This window comes from Mesitornis unicolor, unplaced genomic scaffold (genome assembly GCF_000695765.1).
Source record: "Mesitornis unicolor isolate BGI_N332 unplaced genomic scaffold, ASM69576v1 Scaffold9858, whole genome shotgun sequence".
Lineage (NCBI taxonomy): Eukaryota > Metazoa > Chordata > Aves > Mesitornithiformes > Mesitornithidae > Mesitornis > Mesitornis unicolor.
The window spans coordinates 16176-31409 of NW_010203828.1; the positions used below are offsets into that span (position 1 = coordinate 16176).

Below are 15234 nucleotides of genomic sequence, written 5' to 3' on the forward strand. Positions count from 1 at the left end.
AGGGCCATGACAAACTTCCTGTCAGCTAGTAGAGACAAACTCTTGGAGGAGACTTTCCTCATCCAAGCTTCCAAAAGCCTTATTCTAGTTCTTGAGAAACTTTTGTGGCATTCTTGATGAAGCCAATTATGGAGAGTACTAAAATATATCGTGCCTTAACAGGACTTTCTAACTAGTTTGGAGGACTACTCAGAATTTGAATTGCTTGCATACTTGTCACTTCAATATTGACTTGCTTTTGCTTGGTTTTTGTTTTTTATTTATTTAGGGATAAAGTAGTTCCAGAGAGAGTGGGCACTTACAGTATCCAGTTTACCTTTGCAATGGATAAGACAAATATGCTCATCAGTGACCAGGTTTGAATCTATAATTAGTTACATGTAGCCAAGAACATTTAAGACAGAATCCTGGGAGAAATATTATGGTACTTTGTAGATTCAGAATGCAAAACATTCACTTGCAACATTTGCAAAAAATTGTATTTTTATTTTTGATAGTTACTGATTTCAAACTGTTGATTATCAAAATATGTTTACATTAGCTTTTTTAACTATCAGAAATTTTGTGGAATAAGAGAGCTGCATAATTTGCAATGTAGTAGAACTGTTTTATGGTCATGCTAATTTATTTCAAAGTTGTCTGTAAATTTCACATGCATTTGTTTCAGTATTTTTTGAGCAACCCATGTGTGCAGGTGAATTGCAGTGAATTATACCAGTCTTTATTTTATTTTGTTTTATTTATTCTTCCTCCTTTTTCTGCTAGATTATAATTGAAGTTGTACCAAATGAACCTGTACGCTTGTTACCTGATTCTTTACCAGCTACTCCAGCAGTTTCCAATGTTCGAACTCTTACTAGCCGAACACTGGTCAAGGATTTATGCCTCCATTTAATGGTAACTATGCTTCAATTTAGTTGTATTTATTTATACCTTAATTTAGATAATAATTAGGTAGATATATAAGACTCCTAAATAGACATTGAATTTTCCAGTAAGGCATTGCTGCTAACTTTTTGCAGATTAACTTCACAAAATAGATGTAAATTGATGATTTCCAGTATATGACAGGTATATCTTCTTTTATTAACATACAGATGACCAAAAGTAAAATGTGCAATCCTTGCTGTCAGGCATTTCAATTGAAACCCATTTCTTGCTACCACAGGAAAAAAAGTTTCAAGAATAGATTCTAGAGGGAAAACATATATACAGCAGACATGTGTCTCCATGGTTTTTCGTCCAGGAAATAGTTCCTCTTAGAAATCTTTTAGTACAAAAACTAAGGTTTCCTGAACTTTAAATGTTCCCAGGCATACAGAGACATCACTTACCAGTTACCACCATGGGCAAAACAGATTCAACTTGTGGAAAATTCATTTATGACAAATTAACATAGATTTGAGTGGTGAGAAACAAAGACAAAAGAATTAAAACATCGCCTTCCACCCCACACTTTTCCAGGCTCATCTTTGCTACAGACTCCTCTACCCTTCCCCAGGTGTCACAGGAGGATGGGGATTGGGGGTTGATCAGTCCATAACAGCTCCTCTCTGCTGCTCCTTCCTCCTCACAGTTTCCCTGCTCTAGTGTAGGTCCCTCCATTGGTCGCAGTCCTTCATGAACTACTCCAGCGTGAGCCCTCTCCACAGGCTGCAGTGTGGATATCTGCTCCACCATGGTCCTCCAAGGCTGCAGGGAAACACCTGGTCCACCATGGGGTCTCCCCACGGGCTGCAGGGATATCTCTGCTGTAGTGCCTGGAGCACCTCCCCCCTTCCTTTGTCTCTCACCTTGTTGTTCCCTCTGCTGTTGCTCTTTTTTCCCCTTCTCTTCTGACTGTATTTTTGCCCTTTTTAAGATGTGTTTTCCCAGAGGAACCACCAGTTTGGCTGAGGGCCTCAGCTGTGCCCTGTGGTGGGTCAGTTGGAGCTGGTTGGAACTGACTGTGTTCAGCATGAGGCCCAACCTCTCCTCACAAGGCCACCTTGCAGCTGCCCCACTGCCCGCACCTCACCACACAAACCCAATGCAGTATATAAATGGATTACTTTTTGCAGTTCATGTTCCAAACTAACCCTTCTGTCTTTTTTACTTACAGGATGAATACAACAACCACACTGGAATTGATCTAGTTGGCAAAATAATAGCAAAGATTAAGAGCCCCAATGAAGATGATATAGAGATCCCGCAGTTTCAGGGGAAAGTCAGTACAGTTGAGTTTCCATTTGACAAAGGATCAGCTGAAATTGTAAGTGTGACTGAAATACAGTTGGCTCCATGAGCAATGGCTCTAATGAGGCCTATTTTCCTACAGTTTCAAAGTCGATCTTACATCTTCTTGTGGTTTGTGGGGGGTTAGCATATATTATGCCTTCCCTTACAGACAAGTAGATAAATTATTTCTTCTCTATTTGGTTGCTGATTTTCAGAATCACAGAATATTAGGAGTTGGAAGGGACCTCAAAAGATCATCCAGTCCAACCCCCCCTGCCAGAGCAGGATCACCTAGACTGGGTCACACAGGAACACATCCAGGCAGGTTTTGAATGTCTCCAGAGAAGGAGACTCCACAGCCTCTCTGGGCAGCCTGTTCCAGTGCTCTGTAACCCTTACAGTAAAAAAGTTTTTCCTCATGTTCACATAGAACCTCCTATGCTGCAGCTTGTTCCCATTGCCCCTTGTCCTGTCATTGACTGTCACTGAGAAGAGCCTGGCTCCTTCCTCCTGACACTCGCCCTTTACAAATCTATAAACATGAATGAGGTCACCCCTCAGTCTTCTCTTCTCCAAGCTAAAGAGACCCAGCTCCCTCAGCTGCTCCTCATAAGGGAGATGCTCCACTCCCTCAGTCATCTTTGTGGCTCTGCGCTGGACTCTTTCAAGCAATTCCCTGTCCTTCTTGAACTGAGGGGCCCAGAATTGAACACAATATTCCAAATGCAGTCTCACCAGGATAGAGTAGAGGAAAACCTGAAAGAAACAGATTCTTTAAGCTGGTTATCCTTGCCAAGCAAAGGAAGTTTACATCAAAAACTCAGGGACTGGGACACACAGGAGATCCAGGATAGGTCTTTTCCTCGTTTGAATTTCACATGTAAATAATACTTCATCAACCTGTAGTTAGGCCATTAATATTAGCGGGATTTTACATTTTTATTTATAATATTACCTGGCTGTAATATCTTAAGATCATTTAGGCTGACCTGTTCATAGATGTATGTAACTAAATTATACCAGCTTCTCTTTACACTTTGTCAGGCTAACTGGGCTTATATATACTTTGCAGAAAGGCATCCTATCCTCATTTGAATAATTAAAGATAAAACTACCACTTGTCTTTACACTTTATTTCAGTCATTAGTGCTCTTGACTGTTAAAAATGCATGCCTTATTTCAGTTTGAATCTCTGGCTGTAGCATCATGGACATGTCTGAAAGTACTGCATGTTATAGTCACGTCATTGTAGTCACTTTTTCTCCAGCAAATACAGATTGAATTCTAAAATGTGTGAGTTCCATTTGCAACAGCTGCAAAGTATAATGTAAAAGACACAAGCTAAAACGTGCACATGCACAAAACCAGAAACTGTTTAGAACACAACAAAAAAACCCTAGCTGAGTGTAGAGCCTCACATTTATTCTGAGTGGAATGGTCACCATATCTCTCTTGAAAGCCTGCAGAGAACTTCAGTCAGTAGGACTGTTAACATGGTGAAATAGGTATATATAGATTATTTTTTTTAAGTTGCTATAATATCATATAAGAATTTCAGAGCAAAAGTGTACCCCTACTTCATTTGGTTCCTCTGGTTGTCACATATTTCACTAGCCTGAAATCTATGGAAATCCTTAAAATGTTAGAAGATGTGCTGAAGGAGGATCCAACTTTTAATGACATTTTCTCAGTCACTTTTTCTAGCTCATTCATTGGAAGCCACTTCCCAGCAGACTAGCATCAGTGTGTGTCAGGTGGAGGCAGACACTGCCTTTGCAATAAATACAAAATCTCCCAGTACATCTTGGAAATCGCCACAATATAGCCCTAATAGTATCACTAAAATCTACAGATCCTACATACACGCTGCTTCATAATATATTTTATTCAGTATATCAGCTGCTTTTATGGAGCTATATAGATGAAACTTAATGACACAGCATAACTAATTCTATGTTGATAATAGTCAAGGGCAGAAACATCCACAGACACTTTTCACTGAACAATCTTTCAAAGTCCAGTCAACTCTAATCCATAAGGAAAAGTGACAAAATATATATGAAAATCAAGCTAGAAAAATAAAATGCATGGACTGAATAGAGATATTAGGTAACATCAGTATACTAATTGATTTATGGTGCACTCGAAGTTTCTCTAGTTCCCCAACCATGTTTCAGAAGTAATAAATTAATTGGTTTGTGAACACATTTTTCTTGGGCAGGTGGGGTGGGAAGAAGTGCGAAAGTGGAGGTGAGGGGTCAGCTATGGTCTAATAAAATACCACTTCTTTTCCAAAAATCTTGCATTTATGCCTGTGGTAGAAATTTCAGTAGATATTTAATACTTCGTACTGTTGAGGGGAATAGTAACCCCATAGACTTATCTGGCAGTTCAGATAACATTACTGGATAATTTCTCAGACTCCTCACTGATGCAGAAAAATCAAATTTTGTATCCCCATATACTAGTAACCTGCTGTTGAGCCTTTGTGACCTAAATACTCCAGTCTTGCTTCAGTGACTAAGCTAACAACCTATGTAATGGGGGGGCTTGTTGGGGGCATTTTTGTTTGGCATGGTTTGGATTTTTTTTTTCCTGTAAGCAGATGCTTTTTCTTTCTACTGAGATATTCCTGGCTTGTTGAGGGGATGGGGTTTGGTTCTTTTGCTTTCCCATTACTCTGATGAGCGCCTACTGCTTTTGACAGTAACTTATGTTCCCCAGTCTTCTATGGGGCATAATTCCATTTCAGTGAATCCCATGTCTCTTCCCCTCTGTGGGCAGCTTTCAGTTGTCAAGTTGATACTGAGTTGTGTGACATTAGACAACTCACAGAACTCATGTGGAAAGGATTTGTTTGTTTTGATGCAATGTACTTTTTCATATCAGTAGTAATAGGGAGGGGACACAGTAGTGGTTTTTTTTTTAATACCTTCAAATTGTTCTATCTTGTTTATGAATACAATCATGTGCAATTGGCATCAATGTAATGAAGCTGATAATCTGACTTGTTTACCTTTACACTGCTGTTCAGGAATATTAAATTTGTTTAATGAAGGAAAATGTTTAGATTTTTATTCGTGTAAATTTTCTAAGGACAAGATATTTCCACTACAGACTTCTCCTGATTAAATATGTAGCTGCAATATTTTTGAAAGCCATGAAGACTATCTTTGAAGGTTATATATCTATCTCTTCTTTTAGGCTGCAACTACCTCTCTCTTGATTTGGCCAGTTGAGTAGCAATTTCTACATGTTAAAGGTGGAAACAGTATGAGTTTTATTATAAGCATTATTCATTTTATGCATGATACCTTTCTCAAAGTAACAGCACATTTAGATATTACCTATACTAATTTTATTTCTGTTTACCATTCTTTATAGTTTTGTAATATTTCCTGTGTTTGTAAAGAAAGGCGAAGGATTTAGTTTGTCATTTCAATAAGGAATTGATAAGAAATGAGATGTTTGTGTTAGTGGTTGGATATACATTGTTCACTCATTTGGGACCTGCTGTCTACTTCCATGGTAACAGCAGTAACTTTAACTCAGCACTGGGAATAGTTTGTTTTCCTTTTTCTCTGCTTATGCACTGGGTCTTTCTTTTTAATGTTCCGTTTGCATTTGTTCACATGCTGAATGAAGTACATCCGAGGAAATCTTGCTTATGGGACAGTGCAGATAATATTTTTTCTGAGCATATGTCTCTTAAATAAAATATATAGTCCAAAATAATAAGACTTTAAACAGGTAAAATGGCAATCTTAATTCTTAAATAATCTAAGTATCTAAATCTTTCTGTTATACTTCTTTTTATGTAGTGATATTGTATAAACATCACGTGTTTGGTAATTTTCTAAGATTTAGTATTTGAAGAATGTTTGGTTTGTTTTGTGTGTTGCCTCAAGCGTAAATGTAAACTTATGCACCTTTGTTTGTCTGTTTTATTAGAATCTAGTGCTGGCTGAAAATAGTCCTGGAAGAGATAGCACTGAATATATTCTTGTATTTGAGCCAGATCTGCCAGCTTTGAAAAAACCTTTGGAACCATACCGTCTGTCATTTATGTTTTACAACGGTATGTTTCAATTACACTAAAATGCTTGCTTTTTCTTAGAACTGACTATTTTTGGGTCCATAATACTTCAGAACTGTGTAATAGCTTAATGGATTTTTGCTGATGTTTAAACCAAATAAGTATGTTACTGTATTTTCTTCTAACTATATGTATATTTATTTCTGTAGATTTCAAGAAGCAGCAACAGATGGCAACACTTACAAGGGAGAGAGACGAATTGTCTCAGTCCATAGGTGTTTACAGAAATTGGCTTGATGTTAAAAATCAGCTTGTAACTGAAATAAAATGTAAGTTCAATCAAGTAAATAAATTTACTGGGAATTAAACTTTTTTTTCCTTTAATAATTTTCAGAATATAGAGAGGGAGAGAAAAAGCAGTATTGAAATAATGAGATACAGTAATTAGAGGGGAGCAGAAGGGCGTATATCTTTGTGTTAACAGGAAGCGTCTAGCTATTTGGATGGACCTACCTGTAAAGGACCTTGGTTTGAGGTAGAATGTCTTATGTCAGAACTGTCAAAGCAAAAATAAAACATTGAAGCTGGTGGTCTGATTCTTTTTTTCCATGACTGCCTTGTACTCCCATCTTTGCAATGGATATATGAATGCTCATCCATCTGGAAATCTGACAGTTGTCTAAAAACTATTTTAGGGAATGAGCTATAATCCTCTTTCAAAAAGCTAGCCTTACATTTTCAAAATGTTACTTTTCCTCCCTGCATTTGGCCCTGCGTACATTATTCAGAAGTATTGTGTAACTCTTCATTGCTTATGTTCTTCAGCAAATGTAATCCTTTATAAAGTCTGTTGAACAGCAGAGCAGTGTGAGGACAGTGGGAATGGGAGAGATGAAGGAAACCTTTTCTTTGCATTATTTTTTGTCTGAATCATCCTGTCTGTGGATCAGAACATTTCTTTTAGTAGATGCATTTTGAATTTTTAATTTAAGTAATCACTAAGTGTAAATAAAACATGCTGGAATTTGAAGATGCTGCTCTTTCTTGTAATTTTAGTATAGAGCTATGTTTCTGTTACTTGCTTACTGCATGTCTCCACTATGGATGCAAATTCCTGAATTCCAATGGGAAAGGCAAAAAGTTTTGCTTCATGTTTGCAGATTTTTGTACATCTCTAGAGAGAAAGTTAGAGCAAAACATTATACTTCATGCTTAAATTACATTTCCAAATATAAACCTTTTTGAATAGAGAGTGGGAAGCAACTCACCTGTTTACTCATTTGTTTTCAAAATTGCTTTAGTTCAGATAGAAGAGTTGAGGAAATAGTGTCCAGAAAGTGGTGTCCCATATAAGAGACAGAAGAGGGTAATGGCAGCTACCACTTTTCTTTTCCTTCTTGCCATTTTGCCTGTTGGAGAACCAATTGGACAGATAATTGAGGATGAAAAGTAAAAAGAGCTTACATTCTCAGACTGATCTAAGGACAAGCCCCATTGCTTCCTGAAGCTGATGGAGATGGCAGCTGCTGAAATTGCTTAAAAACTGGACAGATCACCAGATCTTTGTGGACAAATCCCAATATGCTCTGCTGAAATTGAGAAGTAGATACCATCAGCTGTGGGTGGCATAATTCTGAAAAAATGTAAGAAATTCTGTAAAAAATGTTCTGTTGCATTCTAATATTTCCTTACTGTCTTGATTTTGTTGGTTTCAGGTCAGGTTAAAGAAGCTGAAACAAGAGAAATTCACCTGAAGAATGAACTGAAAAAACACCAAATAGAATTACCACAGACAAACACAGTATGGCTTATTTCTAATTAAACTCCATAACATCTTAAAAATAGGTCTTATCTTAATATAAAATTCATATCATTATATAACATTATTGAATCACACTGGAATATACACAACCACCTGTTACCAAAACCCTGAAAATTTAGAACATGAGGAAAATTTGTAGATCAATGCCAAACTTAAAATTTTTATACTGTTCTCCTAGTGTGACTCTCTTAAAGAAACTACTTTAAAGAAAAGCTTCTCTTTTATATCCTGATCTTGTTTTTGCCTTTCTGCTAAGGTTACCAGTTGTGTTACTGGTACTGCTAGTTTTAATAATGGCTTTTTGCAGGCTGATCAGTGTACACTGGATTTTTTTTTCTAGCATAAGTGGACCAATGGAAAGCACTTATTTTCAGAGAATTAATGAATTTCATATGTTACTGCCAAAGCTGTTGTAAAAGTAGGTTCATTTAGGCCAGTGTACCCCATTGCTAATTTTCCATAAAGATCCAATTGTATTTTAAATAAACGTTTTAAAGCAAATTTTCAAACTACTAACATTTGGGGAAAAAATATGTACATTATCAGTTACCTTTAGTTTAAGTAAAAACGAGTGTTGCAGTCATTATTCACAAATGAGTAAAATTAGACTATACATGTTCTGCAATCATGATACTCAAGTTTCCCCTGCTGCTTAAATTTTTCAGGCCTGGACATAGTCCCCTTCTAAAATGGTTTATTTTTGTACATTTTTTTCCATTTAAACTTCCTGCAATTTTGGCTTTAATCAAGCTTTGGTAGCTCTTTGCAAAAAGCTCCCTGAAAGTCTGTAAAAAATATTAGTAGTAAAAAAGTTCATAGTAACAATTGCAGTGTGCCTCCTTTTACTCTCCTCTGAGATAATATGCAGCGGTGTCCTATAGATAAAGAGTGTGTTTCAGATTATTGAATGTTTTTTGTTGGGAATTTGACAACAGGTAAAGTAACTACTTCTGCAGCTCCGCCCAATGACATATACTTGCTAACTTTGAATTTTAATTCTCAGCTTCAGTATGTGGATTCTCTTATAAAACAAAAGATGTTGGAACAAGAAGGAGTAGTGAAGCAGCCAAGGCGAACTTGTACACTCCCAAACTATCCAAAAGGCAACCAAGATATTTTGGGCAAGGTGAGTTTTCTTTTAGAGAGCCTTCAGGTAAGTTTTATTGGTTCCAGGAAGAGGTAGTGATGAAAAATGAGCCAACCAAATATGCAAGTAATTTTTGAGGAGTATTAAAAAGAAGATATCTTTCTCAACCTATCAGATAACCCGCTCTTTTAACAGAGCCATCAACAGGGGAATTAAATGTCTGATTGTTGTTGCAAGATGATTGTGTTTAGTATGAAAATGGGAGGTGGTCTTAGCTTCAACTTTGACTGTTCTAACTTCTGTGGTACAGATTGCACATTTAGCACAAATAGAGGATAATGAAGCAGCAAAAGTAATCTCTTGGCATTTGGCAAGTGACATGGACTGTGTAGTCACATTGACTACTGAAGCTGCTCGTTCGATTTTTGATGAAACTCAAGGTCGACAACAAGTGTTACCCCTTGATTCTATTTGCAAGAAGACACTCCCTGATTGGAGCAGGTAGAGAATAAACAATTAAACATCTGCATTTCTATTACATACTTCTTCACCTTCTTTTTGTCTAATTTCTTTTTTAAACTCAGCTTCTGTTAAAGATTCAAAGTATAAAATTTCTGGCTTGATAATTATAGCAACAGTAATGTCACTTGAAATGTTAGCTGAAATTTTAATTTTATTTCTTTAACTGTGTTGTTCTTTAGTTAATAGGGTTTTCCTCTTTAAAAGAGAAGACATTCTACTTTTTTTTCTTAATTTCTACATATTTTATAGAGCAGGAACTTCGTTTTAGTAATTCTAGTGCTTCAAATCAAATTCTAACTGTTTTAAGAATCCAGTTCTGCAGTATATTCTCTAAATTCACAGAATTACCAGAAATTCATTCTGCTGTTTTAGTTTCCTGGGAGATCAAGGAAAATATAATAATTCTGTGCTTTAAAATAATTTCTTTTTGAAGATGACTGCTAATGTTATAAAGAATGCCTTTTATGAAAGATCTGATGTGTAGATGTATTTATAAGGTCCAAAATTGCAGGTTTTATAGTGTGTTAAAACTTAACCATAAAATTAGTCATTGAATTTGTTGGATATGTCTCATTACAAGTGTTTCACCAAAACATCTTTAATATAACTGGCATTTCAGATAATGTTGGGACCATTTAGCACCTTATGTGGAAGTGTTAAGATGCATTCAATTCACTTTGAGATTTCCGACTAGATTGTCAGAAACAATACAGAAATAGGGATAAATAACTTCTTTTTCTATTCTTTTCTTCTCCCTCACTCTCCTATTTCTTAACTAGGCCTTTACCTCATATAAAAAATGGAAAAATCTTCTTCAGACCCATTGGAAATCCTGTATATGCCAGAGATCTGTTAATATTTCCAGATAATGCAGAGCATTGTCAAACAGGTAACTTTTATTAAAGAAATTATTCGTAACTTCTTTCTTTTTAATAAATGAAATTACAGAAACATCACAGATCATAGCCCATTCGCTAAGCCTCATTGAGGCATTTGCAAATACCAGTGTGCAATCCTCGTGAGGTCTGCTGGTAAAAAGAAGATGACATTAGGATTAAGTACTTGCAAACAACAGTTGTGAAAATTTCAGCAATGACCACGGTCTTCAGCTTGTCTTGTTTTTATTTTCTCTACTATACATACTAGAATATTTTTTTCTCTTTTAAATTACTGCAGCATTATCATAATCCCAAGCTCATGTAAGCAGAAGCTGACAATTATGATACTAATTTTATATTTTCATATTGCAGAAGTTACTTCTTTTGTTAGGCTATTTTTCTAGTTACAGTAAGAATAAGCTTTCAATTTTTATGTAGATTTCAGTTTGGGGAACCATCATCCTCTTGCTCTTTCTAGCAACATAGTAGTACCTACATTTTCCTATACTCCTTTTTTTAAATTAAGTAGTTACTCCTTATATTGAGAGTTGGAATCTGTAATTACTTAAGTTTTTTTGTTTTACTTCAGAACTTCCCAGTATTGAAATAATCCTCTCTGCTTTTAATAAAAAATAATTTTTAGTCCAGTTTATTTCAGAAAGTTAGATATTGTCAGAGACTTTAACTATAAATTCTTCTTTGTGTCCCTCATTAGCAGATAGGCTATTACTTTTATGTGAGAGTTTAGAAAAAATATCACTTAACATACCTCATGTGAAGGTACATCAAGTCAGATTTTATATAGAACAATCTTTTACTAGCAGAAGAAAGGTCTCAAAATCAGTTGCATCATCAGCCTGGGAATGTGTTGGTTTTTTCTTTGATAACCTGTTGAATATTAAGAAACATGCTAAGAAACTAAGAACACTGTTCAAGGAAGACCTAAAAAAATAATCATTTATGTAATTTCCTAAAACTTGGAACTTTATTATGTGTGTCTTCATAAATGTAACTGTAAGCTATCAAGAGAGTGCTTTGGTGGAAAATAACTAATTATGCCATAAGGCAATTAAACATACTGGGTTTCTTTTATTAATACTTTGATGAATCCAGAAGATTGCATATTTATCTCAGTCTCAGAAAAAAGATAATGCACTTGCTGTTTCCCTTGTGCTTATCTGAAAAGCTGTAATAATTATGTGTCAGAATTGATTTTTCAAAGCTCAAGTTACTTTGCTGTGGAGAGATTTCATGGTTCAAAAAATTGCATTTTTCAGTGTTTGGGATGATCTTGGGTGACACTATCATTATAAATAACTTGGATGCTGCCAACCATTACAGAAAAGAGGTATGTTTCAATTATTATTGATATTTTAAAAAAATAAATGTATTTCCTTGCTACATACTTAATACATTGCAAACTAAGAATAGCTGCTAAGTGTAATGCTGCATTAGCTGTAAGTGTGCTTACTGTCTCTAAGTTTCAATGCACTTATGAGTGAATGAAATCTTTATTATTGATACTGACAAAATTACCTCCATTCAACAAATTCCATTATGTGAATATTGCCATGAAGCATGGGACCATATTTTTAAAGAGAAACATTTTTAGTTTTTTCAGCATTAAATGCAAATCCTTCAGCACTTCCCTGGTCCCTGTACGTATAACAAAACACTGAAATCTGAGGCACATGATGAAATTTCAGATCCTCTAAAAGGAGTAAGATCTTGATGTGAAATGTACTAGACCTTTCTGTGACCCATTTTATTTAGGTTTAATGGGACACATTTTAGCAGACAGGAGACTCTGAGGAAGTCCTGACACTGGGCATGAGGTTGTTAGAATTGAATTCAGCATAAGAATGTAGAACTGTACTGATTAAACATTAAGCTCTTGAGGCTGGATATTCTTATTCTTTCCCTCTCCAAGGGTATAAGAAATTCTGCTGCAGGGTTTTTACTTAACAACAAGTTAACAAGGAACCTCTGGTGGCATTAAAATTGGTTGTCTGTTTCATATTTTCAGTCAGTGCAACACAGATTTCCTGCTCTGTGCTCTGGGCCTGACCAGCTCTTCTACTCTGTGATTCCCATCCCTCTTTATTGGCTACCACTGGCTGGTAACCTGGGAGCAAGGACTGTCTTGAACGTTTCCAAAGAGTCTCAGGAATATGGATATAGTCATAGTAAAACCCACATGATTGACGTTAATGCTTTAATATTCAGCATGTGTTATAACTATCTCAGTGTCCATCAAGTGAACAAATAGCTACTGTTTTTCAACTTCATCAAGAAATACATATTTTTACTGCAAAATCAAACAGAAGAGACAGGAGAGCAAGATCTTAGTTGTTAAACAGTGACAGGAGACTGAAAATCTGAGTCTGTTCAAGAAAAGGAGTTGATATATGTAGTCGTTTATCAGAATGAGTTCTGGGTCACTTCACTTGGTTAGTCTCTTGCCCCATGTGTTTCAGGCACCCACCACAGGTAAATTAATGAACTATATGGAAGTTTTAGTGAATATGTTAGAAGAAATAAGACCCTTGGAATTTAGATACTTTAAATCTCATGCATTAAAAAAAATCTTTATCAAATAATTGAATAAGTGCTCACATTTTTTTTGTCAGTGCTGATGTTTATTGCCATTAGTTCATGGTATGTGCTGATAATTAATTTTTTCCCAGTATAGATCTAAATTCTGCCTCCAGAGCTCTGTTGAAATCTGAGGACACACACAAAAAACCCCAAAAATCTAATCTTCATAATTATCAGCTGTACTGTTTAATTTTAATGTATGTATTCTATTACTTGAAAGCAAGAGTCATTAAATGTAATTTCATAAAATACATTCTTATTAGACAACAGGCTGCATCACAATTGAAAAGTACAAAGCTTTGCATTAGCATTGCTGAAAACTTTATTTTTTTCCCTTGGAGTTACTAATTTAGTGTCACTTTTTATACCTGTGTAGGTTGTAAAAATTACACATTGCCCTACTTTGCTGACTAGAGAAGGAGACAGGATTCGCAGCAATGGAAAGTTTGGAGGCCTTCAGAATAAAGCTCCTCCAATGGACAAACTCAGAGGAATGGTATTTGGAGCACCCATGCCAAAACTTTACTCTACTTTTGCTGGACAGATAGGTGGGTTAATGAAGTCATAAAAATACAGAATTTCCAAAATTATATTGCTTGCTTATGTTTGTTATTCTCTTATATAACATAAATAGGAATACTTCAATTTAGCATAAAATTATTTTAAGAAATATGACCTGTACAATGTCCTATTAATGAATTTCCCCTTTTCTTAAAAGCTTATAGCTATTACATTTCCAGAAAGAGTACAAAGCTGTGGTAATCATTCAAACAGCAGGCATGAGAAGCTTGAGCCAATTGAATTCCAGCATCCTAGAAAAACAGAAGTCTTAGGTCTATCTCCTGTAGAATCACAGAATATTAGGAGTTGGAAGGGACCTCGAAAGATCATCCAGTCCAACCCCTCTGCCAGAGCAGGATGAAACACCATGCATCAATTTAGTATTTCTTACTGTGCAATTAAGTTCTGTGAAGCAGTATTAGAAAAATTCCTGTTCTCATCAGTCATGCACATCTTCTACATTATTTCTCTAACAAGAAGACAGCCTGTATTGCCTATGAGATCACTTAGATTTCATTATGTGCTTGGATTCTTCCTTTCAGAGTAAAGGTTATAAATGAAGTTAAAAGATGGCAGCTTCTGACACATAACAGCTGACCTGACTGATTTGTAAAACATTGAAAAGTCATTGTTCTTAAATACTTAATTTTCAAAAGAAAGGACATGACGTTTTTATGTTATGATATTTCTAGAAATGTGCAATGGAGAGGAGTGGTTGGAGAATGAGAGCGAGAGAGCACGTGTACCTATTGGAGTAGCCTTATGAGCAAACTACTTGACATTGACCAGTTGAGGGAGAAAATAAAAAAAAGACTAAAAACATCTTTTCTAAGCATTTCAGTAAAATCTATATAATATAGTAAGCCTGGAGAAGGCTCTAGGGTGACCTTTCAGTACATGAAGGTGGCCTACAAGAAAGCTGGGCAGGGAGTTTTTACAAGGGCAGGTAGTGATGAGACAAGGGGTAATGGCTTTAAATGTAAAGAGTTAGATTTAGACTGGATATTAGGAAGAAGTTCTTTACTGTGAGGGTGATGAGACACTGGCACAGGTTGCCCAGGGAAGTTGTGGATGCACCCTCCCCTGGCAAGTGTTCAAGCCCAGGTTGGACAGGGCTTTGAGCAACCTGGTCTAGTGGGAGGTGCCCCTGGCCTTGGCAGGGCGGATGGTACTCTATAAGGTCTCTTCCAACCCAAACCATTCTGTGATTCTAAGATTTCAGCTACAAACTGAAATATGCTGGGGTTAGCACACTTTCTATTTGTCTGTCAACACATTTTCAATTGTTGAATTCTATTATTATACAATGTGAATTAAATCGGAATCATCTATAATTTAGTTCAGGAATGGTCACGGTAGAAGAAAAGTGCATGTTTTCATTTCACTTGGATAGTTACTAGGCATTTAAAGAAAAATAATAGTGAAATTCCGTATTAAGACAGCACCTCATTCCACAATACTTGTTTTGAACTGAATTTCAGCCTTAACACAGAATCACAGAACGTTAGGGATT

General features: G+C 35.9%; 1 protein-coding gene across 1 annotated transcript in view; it reads left to right on the top strand.

Annotated features, from left to right (window-relative positions):
• The window catches only part of LOC104545667 (structural maintenance of chromosomes flexible hinge domain-containing protein 1-like), a gene marked incomplete at its 3' end in the record, with an annotated part of 29254 nt that extends 15546 nt beyond the window's left edge, over window positions 1-13708 (top strand). The window contains 11 exon segments of the mRNA XM_010190860.1: window positions 269-356; window positions 766-897; window positions 2102-2251; window positions 6169-6295; window positions 6463-6582; window positions 7969-8054; window positions 9079-9201; window positions 9473-9663; window positions 10464-10573; window positions 11840-11910; window positions 13537-13708. Of these exon segments, the coding sequence (XP_010189162.1) occupies window positions 269-356; window positions 766-897; window positions 2102-2251; window positions 6169-6295; window positions 6463-6582; window positions 7969-8054; window positions 9079-9201; window positions 9473-9663; window positions 10464-10573; window positions 11840-11910; window positions 13537-13708 (1370 nt within the window).
• Window positions 13709-15234: the final 1526 nt, after the last annotated feature.